At 33.5% G+C, this 21,183-nt stretch overlaps 2 protein-coding genes across 4 annotated transcripts in view; both read right to left on the minus strand.

Moving 5' to 3' along the window:
- LOC108978322 (aquaporin AQPAe.a) overlaps nucleotides 1–8,310 on the minus strand; it is a 22,066-nt gene extending 13,756 nt beyond the window's left edge. For all 3 annotated transcript variants that reach the window (XM_018948543.1, XM_018948544.1, XM_018948542.1), the window contains exon 1: nucleotides 8,134–8,310. The gene's annotated coding sequence lies outside the window, so the exon portion shown is untranslated. The remainder of the gene's footprint in view (nucleotides 1–8,133) is intronic.
- A 5,610-nt stretch (nucleotides 8,311–13,920) lies between these two features.
- LOC108978227 (solute carrier organic anion transporter family member 1B1-like) lies at nucleotides 13,921–18,864 on the minus strand. Its single transcript, XM_018948384.1, has 9 exons — nucleotides 18,529–18,864; nucleotides 18,200–18,429; nucleotides 17,804–18,136; nucleotides 15,520–15,991; nucleotides 15,248–15,454; nucleotides 15,035–15,182; nucleotides 14,712–14,948; nucleotides 14,321–14,640; nucleotides 13,921–14,225 (listed from the first exon to the last, which is right to left on the minus strand). Exons 1-9 carry the CDS (start codon nucleotides 18,771–18,773, stop codon nucleotides 14,057–14,059), a joined length of 2,361 nt encoding a protein of 786 aa, XP_018803929.1. The 5' UTR covers nucleotides 18,774–18,864; the 3' UTR covers nucleotides 13,921–14,056.
- Nucleotides 18,865–21,183: the final 2,319 nt, after the last annotated feature.

The raw sequence follows: 21,183 nt of genomic DNA on the forward strand, positions 1-21,183 counted from the left end.
ATGTATATATATGTAATATCACAGATATAGTATATTTGCGAACAAAAGTAAGAGCTAAAGCTAAAATATCTTTTTAACATACATACAGAGATAAATGAACTATATTGATATGTGTAGATGTATACATATTTGTTTATTGTGTTTATCACTTATGAAGTAAAAAAAGTAAAAGTTTCTACTACAAAGTAATTAAGAACTATGAAGCACAACAAAAGACGTAATCGCAATTGACATTTGTGTCGCGGTTTATGAGTTTAGCTCATTGGGAAGCAGTCGCTCATTTCATATCAATTCATGTGATGGATGTAAAAACAAGGTAAATAAAAGCAAAAAAGCTGCTACAGATAAATATTTGCCACTTGAAGCGTAACACAGCAGTGCGATTGAGCGAATATACATACTTACACGTCATGAAGGCGACGATGAGTAAAGCTGCGCAAGCGCACTTGTTTTATATGTATACATACATATGTACATATATGCACATATTTATGCATTTAGAAAAATCTTTGTTGGAGAAAGAGATTAGCCTTAGCTTATGGAGTAGGAGGTGAAGAAAAAGTTGTTTTCAGCCTAATTTAGATAGAGAGCACTTATATGCCTTTACATGTATAAATGTGGTTTGAAAGCACTATACAGAGAGTATTAAGAGCTTATTTTTCATCACATGGGTGGTCAAATAACATATATTTTTTTGGACGACAGAAAACCAGAAAGATTGCAGAAATTATAAAAAAAATATTGATGATACTTTTGATAACTATATCACTGAGGACAAAAATAAGTAACACTTTTTAAAGTTGATTACGAACCATGTCCAGGACGGTTATCAATATGAGCTGATGACCAACGCGTCAATAAAATAACGGAATTTGTGCTTGAGAATCGACGACTAACAATCAGATGCCTTAACCCCATAATTGGAATAACGGAATGATCCGTGAAAATCATATTGAAAGATCATTTCGGCCTAAGAAAAGTGAAAGCACGATTGGTTCCAAAATCACTTAGCTTTTTCGAAAAACAGTGTCTCGTTAACATCTGTGAATCAATGCTTACCGATTACCAGGATGTCATGAAACGTATTATTACTCTCGATGAGCCGACAACTTCTAGTTTTTGATTCTTCGTGATTTTTCGCCAAATTTTTAACCAATATCGTGCCGCAATTACCGCATTCGCCTGATTTAGCTCCGTGTACCTTTTGGTTTTTCAGCAAACTCAAACAACCACTCCGAGGAAACCGTTTTGAATCAATTGAAGATATTAAACGTGAATCGCTAAGCGCATTTAACGCCATTACGGAAATGGACTTTAACAACAGTTTCGAGGATTGGAAAAAACGTTGGCCTAAGTTTATTAAGGTCAATGGGGATTACTTTGACTGGGACGACAGAGATTTAAAATAATAAATTAAGAATTTTAAAATTATGAACAAAGTCTTACTATTTTTTGCTCACAATAGTATAAAGCACAAACCGATTACCCTTATATGGCTGAGGATTTTTGATATTGAAAATTAAATATATTTTTTCAACAATAGTAAGTTTTCTTTTCAAGGGAATCTTCAACGAGAATGAATTGAACTGCGATGATTACTCAGAGAATACCTAAAAACCTGATAAGTAGTTTTTTTAAATGAATATGAAGAACCAATAAGAATTATTATAATAATAGTAAACGATTGGTAAGAGCTAATGCCTGCAGCGAATTTGAAAAGTGTACAAACTTATCAATGCTTAAGAGAAAATTCCCTCCTCTAAAGCTTAGAGAACTTACTCTGTTGCTCTAGGAAAATGTCTTAAATAAAAAACAAGAAATTATAAATTGTGTTTGGTTTCATTGAAATTTGAAAATGATGTTTAAATCTAAACAATAATAAGGCTACGCTTTTCTTTCTTTTTTTGCCATTTGGCATTCCCACACAACAATTAATAGCTTTGTTGAGACAATCGTCGCAATATTTATAAGCAATTACAAATCACGTTCAAATTTATATTCATTTATTGAGTAATCGATCAGTCAATCACTTATTTTTGACAGTCGTCAAATGTCATAGAGAATACTAACAGTCCCTTCTAGGTAAATGTAATTACCCATAGTGAAATATCAAATGAATTCATTAATATACTAGTTCATATTTAGAAATATTTGAATGAAATGGAATCAATTCGAAAAACATCAGACTTTTCCATTATTTTATTTAATATTTCAGTATTTATGTGGTATTCACTTTTAAAAATCTGAGTTTTTTTCAAATAAATTTTCCATATTTTATATTATATTATTAGTTGATGTATATTATTTGATAATTCAGATGTTGTTTTTCTTTATGAAAAAGTCATAATTTTTTAGTAAGTTTGAACTAGTGTAGATCTAGTATATTTCTGATCGAAATCTGCCAATAAAAACATCCAAATTTTACTCTGACAAACTATCTGCTTGAAAACCACTCCATAGTGTAGTTTTCATCTAGTTGATTTGACAGGCGGGCATTTATACTATATACATATGTTGGAATGTAAATTTAATTGCCTTATATGGACATATATGTGTGATAATGCGTATGCTATTTATATGCCCACATATACGGTTTTATGTGCGTCTAACTGCCTATATAAAATGTTTTATACACATTTGAAACCTATTTATTGAAATGGCGACATATTTCTATAATTCCGTTGTGTTTCTATGCTTATTTTCTTACATACATACTTATATGCAAATTTTCTACAATTATAAAAGTCATCAGAACGTGACTAAAATTTCTATGATTTAGAAAAGAAATAACAGCAAATCACACACTTAATAATTTTTTGTAAGAAAACATAAAGAGAACATTCCAAATTGTCTTCGGAGCTATTTTGAAACTATTTTTTCAAATTATTTAAGAAAAAAATTTCGAATCATTTAATTAGATTATAGTTAGATTCTAGTAACCGAATCAAGCTATATATATAAGGATTTAAGATTATAAATTTTCTTGAATAAATTTATTCGAAACTTATATAACATACCTGCCACTAAATGTGCAACTTTCTTTTTGGTATTTAGAAATGCAGTTAGATGTGATCACGAATATTTCAAACTCGCATATATACCCTTGTGCTTAGCTCAGTATTTATTTATTACATCAATATATATGTACATACATAACATTAAATAAGTCATTTATGAAAGGAGAATATCCATTCACGCTTTGTGAAAAATTGGTAGCAATATTGTCAAAGTTAACGGCGTTTGGAAGCATGTAGAAAATTGTATTGTTTATTTTGAAGTGATCGCTCAAAACTCATCGATATAAGAAATAAATGGGATAAGAATACCTTTACATTCTAAAAGCAAGTAAAAACGTTAAATTCGGCTGTAAGGAAGTAATAATACCCTTCAAAATTACAAAAGACTTTTTAAAAGAATTTGATTCAGAAATGTTCAGTTTGTATGACTGCTATAGCTATAGTGGCCCGATCTAAACAATTTCTTAGGGGATTGAAACATTGCTTTAGGTAATAATCCATACTAAATTTCGTGTAGATAACTCATCAAATAAAAAAGTTTTCCATACAAGCACTTGGTTCCGATTGAACAGTGTGTGTGGTAGCTATAAGCTAAAGTGATCCAATATCGGCGGTTTCGACAAATGAGCAGCTTCTTGAAGAGGAAAGGACGTGTGCAAAATTTCATATCAGATCAGATCGATATTTCAAAACTACGGGACTAACTCGTGTTTATACGCACAGACGGGCATCGACTCAGCGCGTCATATTGATCATTTATATACTTGTATGTATATATTTTATAGGGTCTCCGACTTTTCCCACAAACTTCGTGGCAAACTTAATATAAATTGGGAAATACAATCATACTTTTACAAATTTGTAACATCTTAATAAAAAAAAAAATATATTCGTACTTTTCATGTAAAAAATGCTAATATTTTTATGCCTTTGAGAAAAGGCTTAAGGTTCACTATATTTAAAACATGTTGGCGCATCCTACTTTCATATATGTAAATATATTGACATCATTTCCTTCTTCATCAAAATTATTCATACTTATATATAGTATGCATATACATCATAGTTTCAAAAGCAATAAAATCTCAACCATTTGTGGTGACATTTCTTTTCTGCAAAATTAGCGGTTTCTTTAAGTTCATTGCATCGTTCATTTCAGCCTAAAATAAATGCTATATGTAACTTGTGGCATGCTAATAAAATTAGTGGTTGCTAATAAACATTTTGGCGAATATATCCATAAATATAACATTGTTCATACATACTTCTCTGGAATGAAGTTGAATTTTACAAAGATTTCACTTTAAACTGCCGCCACATCAATCCGCAATTCTACGCTTTGAACTTGCTTGCTTATTTATAAACAAATTAGTAGAGGACTGTGAAACTCATTTGTTCTCATTGAGTTCTCATTAACACTTTTACGCCTTGTAGCAACCGACAAACGACAAAGTATTAAGCAATGGATAATAGCACGCGTGACACGTTTCTCCATAGTGATAATGTCTTTATAAGAATTTTAAATTTAAATTTATTTATAATGACGCCACACACATGCATACACTTATATATAAATGATCAAATACATTTTTATTAAATTTAAATTATTGTCTGTGCTATTTCAGAGACGATATTAACATTTCAAAATAATTGGAAATCATTATCATAATAATAATAGAAACCTTCATCTATTATAAAAGATTTTATGTCTGTCAACGTTTACGAGAGTTATTCATACAATTCGTGAATTATTGTATATTTTATGTTTGTAGTTTTTACTCTTAAACACAGTTCATTTCATTCTTGCGATTTAAATGTTCAGCGTGAAGAACTGAGTCGATTTAACAATGTGTGTCTGTCTTCATGTATGTCTAGTCCATCAGTTCTTGAGATATCGATCTGAAATTTTGCACACAACCATTTCTTCCAGAAATCTGACCATTTGTCAGACTAGTCGATCAAAATCTAGATCATGAGATGGTAGTGCTCGATCTCAATGCAGAATGTTCAGCTCGGACCACAAACTGGGGAACCTTTTTTATTTGACAATATACATATGTATCTTAAAGAAATTTGGCGTTCCAGTCTCCGAAGATATTGTTCTGGCATACCAACTAACCAATCAAAATTAAGAAAAGTTTTTTTTTTTTTATATCCTTCATGCTATAAGAATCCTCTTTTGAATGGTATATAACTCCTTTCTAGCTGAAGTTAACGTTCTTTATTGAGGCAAGCACTTACGCAACTCAGCCACCAATATTGCACAATATTTACAGTTGTCTCAAAGAAGTGCCTTTCCAGCCAGAGCGGTAGTAGTCACGCGAAATTTAAAGATAAGCTTTTATAGATTTTCTATATAAACACAAGTGTGTATGTTCATATGTAGGTACATACATATATGGTATCGGCTAACAAGCTCTTAAACTGCACCTATTTGATAATAAAAATCCAATTTGTTCAACCGCATACGTACATATGTGTGCAAGCATGTATGTATGTATGTAGGCATGTGCACAGATTAGACGTCATGCGAAACGGAAAACCATACCAGAATGTTAAGAAACTCTGTAACAATTGTACAAATACTCATTATTATTATCAAATATGAATGGTTAAATATTGAGTTAGCTTTAATAATAATGTGCGATCTAAATATAAATTTTTTATGCGAAAAATGCCTAGTTAATTATAACTTTTTTTATCATATTGACAGTTGCAATATAAAATAATTATGAGTTAATAAAAGAAAGTTTTGGCACAGAGCGCGGTTGTTAATAGTTACACTAAGTCATTTAAACATTTAGTTTTAATTAATTTATTCTTAGCTTTTTCACATTTCTGATTTGTAATTTGGCATTCAATGGCTGTAATAAAGATTTATGTTTGATTCTTCAAGTTTAATTGATAATATTTTTCGGTCGTCAATAATATTAAATATTATGATAATAAAAATCTGTTATGTTGGGAAATTTGACTTGTTTCCGGTATGAATACCAGTTAGACATCTGCAAAAATATATGTCAATGGTAAAAAGTGAACGAAATTCATAGTAGGTTTATACCCGTATGACTACGCTTTGCCCATCAATTTTTGCTATGTTTCTTTTCATTTTTTATTTTTTCTTTAACTTTCGTTCCAACCTGCTAAAATTTTTTTCATTTTCAAAAATTATTTACCCTGGTCTGAACTCGTTCTTTAGAAAAAATTGTTAAATATATTTTAAGTTTTGGTGAAAAATAATTGTGAAGATAATTATCACAATACTTCTTTTTTATCTTTCAGAAAGACCGGAGTTTCCATACCCTCAAGTTCTAGAAGCATTTTGAAAAAAAAAAATTTAAAGACTTCTGATGCAAAAAGAATATTGAAGAGGACTGCCTTGTCTGACATCGTCTTATAAACTTCGTATTAATTTTTACGGCATATTTGTATATCTACTGAACCAAACGCAAATTTTGGGGTATTGCAAAGACACACATTTTGAATTGAAGTCCCCACTCAAAGTCTCTATTTTACAGTTCTTTGTTTATTTAAGGTGTTGTATTGGTTTAGGGTTTTCAAAAAATCGTTTTTTATGCCAACATTTTTTTTTTAATTCTACAACACATCTAAAATATTGTCCACAATTTTCAAGTTGATGCGATTAATAGTTTCGGAGACACAGTCTTGAGAACACGTGCGCGCGAGGCTAGTTCGGCTAAGTGCGCCGTCTTTAAAAGCGTTTTTCTCGAAACTGTGTTTTTGAAGACGGTTGGCAGGATTTCTTGAGAACTACTCAACCGACCTTCATGAAACACAGTCTTTTGAGATACATATCTTAAAGATTTGAACGAAGGATTTGTTTTTCGATTACAGCTATTTGAAAAAAAATTCGCGAAATTTTCGTTGAAATTTAAATTTATTTTTAAATTGTCTACCAAAAATTCCAATTTCAGTTTTTTTTTTCCTTCGTCCAAGTTCTAAGTTAAGGTTTTGACTAAATCAGGTATTTTTTCACTTTAGATGAGGATGATGATAAGGAGTTAACTCGAGCGAATCTTTTTTCCGAGTGGTCACCGGAATTGGCGTCGCAATAGCGGAGTCTAAATTATTTGTTTCCAAAAATTTAAATTTTTTCTTGTTAATAGTGTGTGTTTGTAACAAAAAAAAATTCTAGTTAAATATTTAATTTTTTATATGAGAAAAAAAAAAATTAACAAAAGGCTGTTGCAACCAATTTATCAGGCAACATGCATACAAATTATGATTGCTTTTTGAAATAAATAGTGTGTCTGCACGAGTTCGCCGAATATTTAAAATTTTTTTATTACAAAAATCAGTTTTTCACAAATAATTTAGATGAAATAAATTTAATTTAAGCAACAGTCGTTAATGGCTTGACAGTAAGAATTTTACTTGTTTTACAACCCGCAAGTAATAACTCATCCCTTTATATTAATTGCAAACATTGTAAGTTTTACAAAAATGCAAAATATCTACAAACGAATTGAGCAAACGTGATTTTTTCCAAATAAAGCAAAATGTTTGCGAAATTAACGACGTTTGTTTTTATAAAATCGCACAACATTCCTTAGAATTGTTTCGAAGCACTTGAAATATTTTATCAAAAATAGCACACTTGTGCAAAGCAAGAAACCACTTCTATGTTACTGAATGGGATCGGTTAACAACAATTCATATACATCTGTATTACACGCAACAAAAATTAATAATAACTTGAAAAGTCTAAAATGCCAAAAAAAAAATCGAAAAAATCAAACTTAAAATTTTGTTACAAAAATTTGCATGGCAATAAGGAACTTTAGATCGATTAGCGGTTTACTAAAGCAATAGACATAATTATATGTATGTACATATAACGTCATTACATACATATACAAAACATAACTGCAACAAAAATTTGTGTGGAAATAATAAAGAAAGGAAGAAAAAGCAAAAATTCTGAAATTAAAATTTCCAAAAACATAAAAAATAATTCTCACTCAATATTTAGGTAGAAATTTGCACAACTATTACACTCGTACCACAAATATTTTTTATCTATTTAAATTTAAACTACTTCAAGCACTTGTCGCAAATTAATTAAAAATTCAAGTTAACGGGATTTTCTTTGTACCTTTGCGACGATTATTAGCTTATTGCAGGCTTCGCAGAAAATACACGCACGTCTTCACACAAAGTCTTATTGATATGAAATAAAATCGAATTTCGAATACGCCGCTGCTGGAGGATTTATTCAACTAACAACACCTGTTGATCCGCAGTGAGCTGCTTGGCGTTGTGTGCGCTTTAACGTTTAAACAAATACTACACAGCAATGAAAATTCGCACAAGCCAAGCCAACGCGACAGCAACAGCAAAAGCAAAAGCACAACAACAATAAATACAGAAAGTTAAAACGCTGGCGTCAGCGGCGATGGCTGCGGCAGCAAATGCCGATAGCAGATGAACAACAGCGATGACCACAGCTATCGATAGCGCCAACAGCAGCAGTAGATGAAACAAACAACAATAGCAAAAACAATATTTAACAAAATATACATACATCGTTGCTAGTGACAATGTCACTAACATTGTCATTGTTGTTATTTTTTTTTCGAAGCCTCACAACTCCCCAAACCCCTACAAAAATCGTCCTCCCCTTACCGAATCCCCCTCCATGTTCATAAAAAGTGTATGTAATTAAAAAAGGCATGAAAAATGAAATTAAAATTATGAGCAACATACAATCATGTTGTTGTAAAGCACTGTTTACTTTTGTTTTTGCAACTACTGGTGTTGACTGCTATCTTTAACACTTTTACCGCTAGCATTTATGTGCACTTATACATATGTGCTTATCGTTTGTTTGTTAGGGCAACGCATGCAGCAGTTGTCGTTTTGCCGCTGTTCTGATTATTATTGTTGCTCCAATCTCCTTTGGCTAATCGCGCAAGAGCAGGAACTTTAAAGCTACTGTTTGCTTACAAATCTGGGCGAGAATTTTGTGTTGTTGTAAATAGTTTTGATTGTGAATTTGACTATGAGTAATTCGAAGAAAGAGTAAATTTCAATTGCCTTATCTGTTGCTGCGAAGGTCATCCCTTTTCTTCTTTCTTGGTTGTTGTTAATTTTTGTGGCGTTGTACAAGAATTTGTAAAGACGTTGAGAAAATAATTTATTGGTTAAATAATTTCTATTAAAAGACACACTACTAAGGATAAGGGGGAGCAGCGGCATAAAAATATACCATTAATGGCATATTATTATATCCAGAACAGGGTATTTTAAGTTTACCACTAAGTTTGTAATAGTCAGAAGAAACCATACTGCATACAATATACCACATAAACGGGTTACCAAAAAAACCACATGATGTTAAAATGAGATAATTCACTCAGAGCTTTTTGTTAAGTCGATAATTTTATGCCATTTATGATTTGAACAAAATGTCTGATAACTTCTAAATGTTTACATGTGATTTTGGCGATCCGGTGCAGCATTTTGGCTTTGGTGCGCTGAATCTTGCTTCGAGCTCTCTGAGCATTGCTGGTGTATTGGCGCAAGCCTTTGATTTAACATACCACCAGAGGAAATATTCTAGAGACTTTAATTCGCATGATCTTCGCGGCCACTTCACTGGACTTTCCCAATCTTTGCACGGAGTGTGAATATGTTCAAGCGTTAAACATTAGGCGACATACCGTCTTGTAGGAAATAGAGATCATTCGCGTCAATTTAATCAAATTCCGGAAAATAGTCGATCAATATTGCGTTACAACGTGAATGGTAACGGCACTTCCAGTCTCATTTCGAAAGAAATAACACCCGATGTTGTCATCATACCACACTCTGCACCAAACGGTCTAAATTTGGGAATGCTATTGCATTTCTTAAACCACACGACAACTTGTCTTACACCAATAGTAACAATTTGTTTTGTTGACAAAGCCGTTAAGCCAAAAATGTACCTAATTTAAGCAGATGATTTTCGACGAAAGAGCTCTTACAGTATCTATCCGAGAACGTAAATATGCTTGACAATACGGGTGTTGGACAATTTCCAATGAAATGACAGACTTTACTGAACACACTGACACAGTTTGACACAAATCCGAAAACAAACATGGCTGCCGCAAGCTGCTAAAATCACGTAATCTCTATTGGAAGACACCGTATATAAATTATCAGCCTGAGGAAATGAGTCATATTTTTAGATTTAGTAATATCCGTCTGTTTCTTTATACGCGAACTAGTCCTTCAGTTTTTGAACTTTCTATCTAAAATTTTGAACATTTCGGGCCATTATAACATATACAATAGAAAAAGTTTCTATTTGACGAGATATCTTCACGCCATACGAGTACCAAGGCATATTTTTTGGAACAATGGAAACACTCTTTAGATGGAATTTCTAAAATATAAAGTTGCCATAAATATTGACCGATCCAAATTGAATTAATGTTAAGAATCTTTTGTATTCATAGGGTATTTTTAACGTTTCAATTATTTCCTTCAAATGCTCAATTTATATGTTTAGATACTACATGGGCCGAAAAGTGCCTGTCCTTTGATGACGTCACGCTACGAATAATCAATATGTATTGTTATTATTGTTCATCCAACCGATCTCAAGTTATAGGTTAACATCATTGCTACTCAAAGAAATGTAAGGGTCATATCATGCTCGAATTTTCACAAATAAAAAAAAGATAAGCCAATTAATTGAGAAAATTATGTTATGAACTATTCTCCCATCTACTAAATTCCTCTTTCCAAATTTCTAAAACTGGTCGGTTGAAGAAACGTCTGCTCTGAAGCAACTCAAAGTTTATATTAAAACCGTATCGTAATATGGAAAGATCGTTACAATGACACCACAAATTCTTTTATTAGTTGCTATGAACAACGATAGGTGGAATTTATGTGTTATTGATAATCACATTTCCAGTATTTTCTCTATTGTAAAAATGTAGCAAATATACTACTTTAAAATCGATCAACTATAATACCAGGTAAGTTAATTTGAATATTCATACATTTTACAACTAAGTACGCTTAGTCCATAAATTCGGGCATGACTGAACGTATTCAAATTTTACCGTTAATTTCAGCTCATAAATCAAATTTTTAAGTTACGCATTTCGAACAAGAGTAAAAAATTTATATCTTTATTATAGTTTGTATTGATGTCAACCACCTTTTGGTTGGCACCATTGAGGGAACATCGAATTCCGTGTACAAATTATGGTAAACATTACGCTGATATCTTATCTCATACGGTAAGCGTTAAATATGCATGTTTAAGCACTCAAACTGATTTAATCAACGCTAAATCAGAAAAAAAAAAAAAATCGTTTACATAAGCATTATCAGCAATATAGAAAGGTGTGTGGATACGTCAAGCCCATTGATAGCCTACTCCCTAAATAATTCGCTCTTATGATCGTCAATGAAAGTGTTTGGGCTTTAATCAGTTTTATACCCAACGTCAAAATGTCATTGAGGAATGTAGGGATTTAAGCAAGAGCTTGTTATTTTCCTATAGATATGTTTAAAAGTAAGCCTTACAAGTGTTGTCTACAGTATTAGAGTAATCTATTGGAATAGAACCAAAGACATCGAAAAAATTGTATATAATATATTTTTTATCTTTCAACCCCAAACAAAAAAAAAAAAAAAAAAAAAAAAAAATACAAAAAAACGTGGGGCAGTAGATTTCGGTTTTAGAGTAGAGTAGATTAAGTATGTTACGAATTTTGTAAAACCCAGAATAACACGCTAGAGACCTTATAAAATGTATACAAATAGTATTATACATAAATGATCAGCGTTACGATCTGAATCCATTTAGCCATGTGCCTCAGTATGTAAGTGAACTAGTCCTAATTTTTGAGATATACATATACCTGAAATTTTGTGCACATCCTTTTTCTTGGACCGCTTGGACCGAAAAAAGTCAAACTCTTGTTTGGAAACCATTTTTATTTAATAAGGTGCAACCTAGGTTAATTTTTTTTTTCTTGTTTTACTGTTGGGCATAATCATATTTGCCATAAATAAATTCAGGTGTGTCTGTTGAACTCTCCCATAGTTTGATTATTCTTTATTTATTCTCAAATGAAATGAAAAGGCTGCGAAGCTGACTGCGCCTTTGTATGTGTACTTATCTACATAAAATTGTGGGCATTCCTTTTATCTTTATTCGTCACTTTTGGGTTTCTTTTTGTTAGAGTAAAAAGAATTGATAAAAAAATCATAATTTTCTATAACTGTGGAAAGTTTTTCTGTTTACTTAAGAGCTATGCAGTCTTTTTTATAACATGTTCTAAAGCTTGAAGCGATTTATTTTTTAATTTCTTTATGAAAAGTGTTGCCACCATGTTTGAAATGAAATGTCATTCTCACAGTAGGGTAGTTGTAAATATTAATAAAAAATAAAAGTTAAATTATTTTGTGTACTTAAAAATTTTGGAAAAATAAAATTCAAAATTTTTGAAAAAAGTTAAATCTTTTTGGAAAAACATTAAAAACTTTGAAAAAAAATTTAAAAAATTTGAAAACAAACGAAAACTTTGTTAAAAAAATTAAAATTAAAAAAAAAAAAATGTTGCATATTAAGAAGTTCCACTTTGGTCGATCTCAGTCGTTCAACTTAAAGGATCAAATTTCATTTGTGAGTACTTTATATAAGCTCTATAGAGCTTTCCATGTTTAAGGAAAACTATTCACAAAATTTCCAAACACCACGCTTATCTTTCTTATTGAGTAAATTTTCATAATCACAAAAGCTGAGAATTTTTTTTTTTTTTAATATTGTTTTACAACTTTCATTTCGAACAGGGTTAAAAATGATTTTTGGTTTTTAAAGTAATATTTATCGCAATTATATTACAAAAGATCGTACAGCTCTATTTAAACTCTTATTTATAACTTTACAAGTTTTCCTTATCTCATACGAATAAACATTTTTCATATAATGTAGAGTAGTGCCAGAAAGACGCTTACATCAAAAATTTTGTATTACATATTTAAAAAATTGCACACAGTGCGCTGATTACAACTTTACATATAGTATGTATGAAACATTAGCATATCTGCCTACCTTCAGGCGCATGGGTTGAAGTCACTGTTGTTCACAGCAGAGAAAATTCGCTTAGCACAGGCACAAACCGGACTTACCTTTCATTTTTAAGCCAACATTCGCATCACACCGGCCTTCAAACTGCACCATGCAGATAAAGTACAGTAGTAATTCGATATATGTCCTTTGAAAACAGTTAAGCGAATAGAAATTTTGGTACCAACATTATTTCCTGTACTAAGGCAGGCTATCCACTTTAACGCCATTAAGATATCTTAGTCAATATTCGAAACAGCGAGTTTGCAGCTAAGGTCATGCAACTATTTCGTTAATTTTTTCAGAATCAAGTTCTTGGATAGGAACACTAAGGGACGATGTAAATTGATCCCATACATTTTTATACAATACCATATGTTATTTTATTTTATTATTAATGGGTTTTTAATAAGAGCGCTACAAAGCTGTTTGGGATATCAATTTAATTCTTTATTTCTGTTAAAGTAGGGGGATGTTCGAGTCTCAATCAATCGAGTTTTCAAGCATGAATTGGCCGATATGTTTCACGTTCAATTGTGTCATTCGGTGTGTAGCTTAGGTGCCGTCCTGCTAAAAACTACATATTGTGCAAGTCCATATCATCCAATTCGAGCCGAAAATATTATTTTATCGTTGACTGGATTGTTGTTTAGTTGACAGCTTTTGGCTGAAAAATAGCCGGATTCTTTTCGGTTATGTGGTCCCACAGACGTAGGTATGGGAGCATTAAATCTATTAGAATCTAATAATGTGTACTCCAAGGAATTCTTTCAGCTAAGGCTTAAATTTAAGACGTCCTTATGATTATACATTTGTTGATCAATTTATTTGGTTCAAAGATCAATTTATATGCTTTTGAACCGTAATAAATTATACATAAATTTAAAAACATGCTTAAAAATTAAAGAAAAAAAAACTATAAAAAATGTAATATGCACTTTTAGTATTTTTCTTCAAAAAGCATAACGTCCTTCTCTTCTTTGGAACCTTCTTCAGTGTTCTGCTTCTCTTCATCAAAGATTTTAAGATTCTTTACCAAATACCAAACGCCGCAATCAAAAACGGTGCCAACAAAAATGAATGCACCTGCCGTTAAATTGAGAACGTATCTGAAATGATAGAGTAACATATAAATAAAAAATAAATTTGAAAATCATTACAATAACAAAAAAAAGTTCATTTCTGAGGAAAAATATTAACCCACCTCATAGAGAGTGGATCGTATAGCCAGCAATTGCCTTTATTGCTGCACGTCTTGCCCCACACCAAACACATACTATCCAACAGCCAGCCAAAGAATATCGGAGCGGGTATAAAGGACAGCATGCAGGCCAACATCATGCCAAAGCCCATGGCAGCGGCTTTATCCTGTTCCGACACACAACGCACAGTAACCAAGAAGTTGGAGGCGCGTCCAGTAGCACCGATGAACTTTAACAGACACATGACTGACAAAAACAACACAAATTGCTTAAAACAGTTAACGGGACAAGCGCCTGGGGTGGCGTAACCACCGAATGCGGACTGTTAAAGAGAAGAAAAGTTTATTTAAGATTATTAGAGCACAGATGTGAAAGAAAGACATGAATGCTAACACTCAGTTCCTCTTGTGTTTTTGTTGTCGTAGAAACGGTTGCAGGTGAGAGAAATGTGCCGTCATTTGTTATACTCTCTGTTGTTGTTAGAGCTTTTATTGTTTGTGCTTCGTGCATTGCATTATTGGAGCTTGTGAACAATTCGCTCTCTGTCAAATTCAGAGATTCTAAAAATGAGCGCTTAACATGATTCGGCGTTGTAGAAGCTGTAGATACACAGCCGCAATCAGTAAAAGTCTGAAATAAATTTTATATTTGAATAACTTCTAAATTGAAAAACAAAAGTGTGTGGTTTATAATAAAAAAATAATTCAAATATTCACCTTGGCACCGCTGTCATCGGTTATTGAACGCCTACAACCGGCGTGGCATGGCGATATATAGGTCATATTATTCTGGCCGCAAACTGGTGAAAAGGGCACATAATCGCAATAACATGCGGAGTTGCAAGTGGCAACGCTATTAGGACCACTAAAATTGAATACAACAGAGCTACGTAAATATAACTGTTGAAATAGTGAGCATTCCATAAATACCTCGCCGGTATATTGACAACCATCGACTGTTCATTTCCTGGACAACCAATAAAAGCATAAGCAATACAACCGGCAACGGATAGCAAACCAACGAGAACATTCCACGCGGCCATATAACGAGCGCTAGGCTTAAACTTCGATATGACAAAACCGGAAATGAGTACGCCTAGAGCGGAGAAAGCCAACGCCACGGTGCCGGTGACCATGCTAGTAATATAGAGTAGATAATCATATAAAATAATTGTGATTGTGTAGTTGGTTATCTCGCTTACCTCGACGTCGCAGCCGATTGTCGATATTGTACCTCAATATATTTCGGTGTAAAAATCCAATAAGGCGTGTAACCGAAATAATAGAAAATTGAAGATATATTATTACAAATCAGCGTCTTATTCGTGGCGAGGCGTTTAAATGTGACCACCATATCACGTATAGAAGCTTTGGCTACAACAGGTTCTTCACTTGCACCGGCTTTCAATGCATTTGCCTCTCTCTGTTTGCGTTCCTCTACAAGACGGCGAGCTTTTGCGCGTGGCAGTTCTTGTGGTAACATGCTGAATATTAAGCCGGATATAAAGAGCGCAGAGCCGAGCAGCAGCCAACCCATCCACCAGGCACCTAACCAACGCGGATCTTTATTATTTATTAATGGTTTCAATTGCGGTGCGATATAGACACGGAGGCAGAATGAGGCCAAAGAGTAGCCGATGGCGGGGCCCAGCATGTGGAAGAAATATGACAAGCCTAGAAAGCGAGAAGGAAGATAGAATTATAAACTTTGTAATATACTGTAGTTAAGAAATGAAGAAAATTGTAAGTGATAAAAAAATATTGCTATATTTGGACGCTGGTTTTAATTCCATTAATGTTGTATGTCTTGACTTTATTTATATATTTTCTGAAGGGCCTTTTCATGGTTTTTATTGAAGCCACCTTTACTGCAATAAGGGAGTTCTGCATTGACCGAAACAAATGATAGTCCGTTGGTGCAAGGTCAGGGCTATACGGAGATTGCATCAAAACTTTCCAGCCGAGCACTCCCTATATGTCCCGAGTCATCTAAGAAATGTGTGTTTTCTAGCGTTGTCCTGATTGAAGACGAAGCCCTCTCTGTTGATCAGTTCTGGTCGTTTCGATTGCTTGCATCACTAAAATATAGAATCAATCGTTCGTCGAGGCTGGAGAGGCTCATAGTGAATGACTGTTTTTCAAATTCCACCAAACAGCATAACCTTTCACCACGCTCGTACCATGATCTTTTTCGCACATGATTGTCGTATTTGATCCACTTTTCGTCTCCTGTTACCATTCACTTCAGAAATGGTTAGATTTCATTTCGTTTCAGCAAAGATGTTAATTCGGTCCATTAAATTTTTCACAGACAATTTATGTGATATCCATACATCAAGCTTTGAACCATTTAAAAAATTTTGTAGCTAGTCTGTTTTAAATGGTTCAAAACTGTTTGAGGATGAGTGTTAAGTTCTTTCGCGCTGCCATGGCTGCTTATGTGACTGATCAAACTTTTCCATAATTTCAACGATAGGTCGACCAGAGCGAGCTGCCTCATTCACATCGAAATTTCCAGTACGCAAGCGAGCGAACTATTGTTGTGCTAAACGAACCGATACAGCATCGTCTTCGTAAACTTCACAAATTTCATTGATAGTCTCTTCTCTTTTTTATACAAAAATTTTAAAATAAAGATAATTCCTTCATTATTTTCACACATCTTTAAAGAGTGGTAACATTTTTTCAACTTCTCCGATTTTAATTTTTGATTGGTTAAATGAAGTTTAAAATCTCACCTTTCCAACGCTATATGGTATGACACAACGTGATTAGTAACACTGCAATTATACGACTGCAACGACATTTATTGACAAAATACGAAATTACTTTTTTCACTACCCAATATTATACTAAAAAAATAAGCAATTTGGTAGAACTCCATCTTTGGGAGCACGAAGAAACTCCATTTGTTAGACACTCTGTAACTGAAGGGTCGAAATCGTCAGAACACAAAAGGTAGCGAACATATTGAAAGTTAGACAAACATTTATTGAGAGCTGCGGGAAACAAGTGCGGTACAAATTTACCTTTTTCGGTTATCTTAAAGCCAGTGAGGAAGAGAGAGATAGAGAACGGATAGATAGGATACAATTCCTCCCGGATCCAAAGTTCTCAAGGGTAGCCCCGATGCTTTGCAACAATTTCTTTCATAATTTGTGCTTCAACAATTCATTACAATCATCCTCGATGCCCGATTTTATTTTTACTAATGTTCTAATCTTTACAACAGAAAATGCATCAACTGCATGTTTTCGCTAATTACGCGGATAAGACACTTAACTACTCCGACTTTTTAACTGACTCACTTGTTATGTTCACAATAAATAAACTATTGTTGACGTTACCTCTCAGAAGAAGGCTATCATAATATCAATATCATAGATTTTCCTCTTATCTCGCTTTATAACAACTCCAATCCCTTAACAAATAATGCATTTTATGCGAATTTTTATTTGTTCTACAATAACAACTTGACGTACTTACTTAATAGAGCTGGCGTTTTAGACTTCTTCGTATTGTCATCCATGTAGGATATGCCGAGTGTATAGTAAAGTCCACCACCAATGCCAGATACGACTTGTGCCAGAAAAAGTACCGCCTGTGGTGCGAAATTACCCTCTTCAATCGTACAAGCGGTCTCATTGCTGCGATCACGGCATAACTCCTTGGCGCGTTGCTTTTCCAACACATCCTGAGTGGTATTTTCATTAACAACGCCACCAAATTCGGCTGTAAGTGCGAGAGCGTCTTTGCCGGGACCATAAAGAAAGTGCGGGGAGGCATTTAGCACGCAGAAACCGACAAATGTCATAATGCCTGTGTGGATAGTTCAGTGGCAAATAAATTTCAATATTTTATAGTCTATTGTTTTTCACTCACCAAATCCGATCCAACGCGGTCGATGCCCCTTACTGGCGTAGTAACTAAGCATAGCCGATACAGACATTTGAGTGAGATTATTTCCAATCGAAATTATGCCTGTATTCTTTGAAGGTATCTTGAACCGTTTTTCAAGTGTGGTCAGCGTGCCATTGAAGTAGGCATAGGTCATGGAGAGCACGAAGCCCACTAATCCATAGAGTATTACATATGTTGTTTGATTGGCGAATCTGACACAAAACCACAACAAAAAAAAAATAATAATAATAATACAATAGAATCTAGATCGACTTTTCAAATATTTAAAAATCCATTTTTCTGTTACTCACCTCTGGAAGAATGTGCCTTTGAAAAACCAAAAACCACATCTGACATCATCAGTTAACGGCATATCCCGTTCAACGGCATCGATCTCTCTTTTATTGCTATCAGTCGTCTCTTCAGCACTTCTAGGTTGTTCCTGTGTACACTCTTCTATTGGAGCTTCGAATCGCGTTTCAGTTAGCAAATTAAGTTCAACAGCACTATCCTTTCGCGCATCGGTTTTCAATTTATCATCCATAAGTTGGACCATTTTTGCATTATGGGTGGGCGTGTTAGACGCGTGGCGACACAGTTGCTGGAGCTAACTGAGGCTGTGAATTGGCAGACTACTGTTTTCATATGAAACTTAAATGTCATTTATCATATTTGATGATATCTCAATTTGTACTATCTTAAATAATGCATTATCTTAATTATTAATTGCGTTGTGCAGTTTAATGGAGCAAGCTGTAAAGTATATAAGGTGCAGTTTTTAATTGTATTAGTAAATTATATTTGTGGATAATGAAACTTTGGACGGATTGCTAACATTCTGATTTATGTATAGAGCACCTTCTGCGTCAAGTTCTCCGACTGCGAGACGGGTGTTAACTCCGATAGCGGCAAGGCAATGCCAGCGTTGAGTTCGCTGACTGTTCGCTCAATATTAGTGAGGAGGTCAAGCATTGTTATTATCCGTCTCGTTTGAAGCGTAATCGTTCTGAAAACTAGAAAGCCGATGAGCTCGCAAAGTTCTGCAGTCTCTTTTCCCAATTTAATTTAATTGGGTACGATCTGGTGGTTCGTTATCTCTTGCATTCTAGCAATGGGTTTATCTAACTCGAGTTATCTCAGTCTCAGTCAATGACTACTTTCTGTGCGACTACGAGATTTTTCAGGATATTCATTGAAATACTTACTTTCATTGTTTAATAGACATACGCACATTTGTATAGCAGAGCTAATATTGTCACCACCCGCAAGTTTTCAAAGTTATAAGCTGTAATGTGAGATGGAAACCACATCGACTTATTCCTCCATTCTCTAGCTTTTGAAACATATCGGTAGTCATACTTTAGAGGAATCGAGTGAATTTATTGGAATTGACAACAAACCGCGACAGGCTTAAAGATAAATGAAATAAAGATAATAAATAAGCTGATAGTTCCGATCACTTTAGGCAACAGAAAGGCGCTTTTGGCTGTCCAAGTGACATCGAATTATTAATCCAATGTAATTCTGACACATTTGTTTCTTTTTATGAAATGTGCTGATAGTCGAGTAATATAATTGTTTTTTCACCAGAGCCCAATTATGTGGTTTATTTACGGCCTTTGTACGTTAGATAGACCCTAGTTCGTTTATGGAAGCCAGTAAAGAGTGAACAATACAAGCTGTTTACGCCAATTGTCGATGATTCAGTTTTTGGCTGTATCGCGCTGAATATTGTCTACGAAATACTCGAGCATTTAATGAGAAATTAATCTAAAGACGTTAAATCGCATGATCTTGGCGGTCATTTGCTTGGGCCGTTCCTCAAAATGAACAAGTCGTCAAATTTTGAACTTCCTTGCTTTATATTGTCTGTCGTCTTCAGTCGTTCACGACGTTGAATCGACGTATTCGAATTGGCCGAAATACTGCCCTGAATGTCAGCTATAAGAGCTCAGAGCTTTTCTTTGGCGAATAGGTGGCACAATTTAGTGGGGATTATAATCATTTTCGAATTTGAATAGCACTCAGAAGAAAACCGTGGTTTGTGAAAAGGTCTCTTACAGTAGCCCCCGGAGAACGTAAATTTGCGTAATAGTCGATCCATATTTCTTAAGAAATTATGTCAGTGGACGCATACATTTCTTTTCAACAAAACGACGCCACTTCCCATACATCGCATCAATCTGTGAATTTATTGAGAGAACACTTCTGTGAGTAGATTATTACATGTTTTATGCCGGTCGATAGCCATTAAGAATGTGTGATATCACATTTGTATATAAAGTCTAAAGTCTATGCGGAGAACTGCTCTTCCATTCAGGCCTTGGAACGTGTCATTCGTCAATTGCCAGACGAAAATTAGACTAAACGGATGGACAATCTGAGAAATAGCCGGAGATAGTCTTCAAAAACACAAACGCTAAAGATGTTCTTCAAATGATGATCAACATTCCCCTTCAAATTTGAAGATTTTGTGTTTTTCTTTAGAAAAGTAAGAAACCTCGAAATTGATCACCCTTTATTAGGATTTTATTAATGCTTTTTTATTACTTCTCAAGTCTTATAAATGAGTTACGTATTTGACTGTAAATATTTTTTGGTAAATAAATCAACAGTTTTAAAATTCTTATTTTATTGAGAATGAAGTAAATGTATTTTTGAATGTATGTATGTACAATTTTAAACTAAGGTTAAACACATAGATTGATACATTAAACTTAGCTATTAATACTTCATTCTTAGAAATTTATAAATTGCACACAATTAACTGTTGATATACATACGTACGGGGATATAATACAGGATGTATTTACTAATCATAAAGTACAACAAATAATTCACGTAAATATATATAAAAAATTATTTAGCAAAGGCTTTGGTAAATTAGCATACTTTTGTTTTATTCCTTCAGTTTATATACAAAATGAGCTAGTTATTTACTAAATATACTTGCAATAACATTGTGT

This window comes from Bactrocera latifrons, unplaced genomic scaffold, assembly GCF_001853355.1.
Source record: "Bactrocera latifrons isolate USDA-ARS-PBARC rearing strain unplaced genomic scaffold, ASM185335v1 scaffold_12, whole genome shotgun sequence".
NCBI lineage: Eukaryota > Metazoa > Arthropoda > Insecta > Diptera > Tephritidae > Bactrocera > Bactrocera latifrons.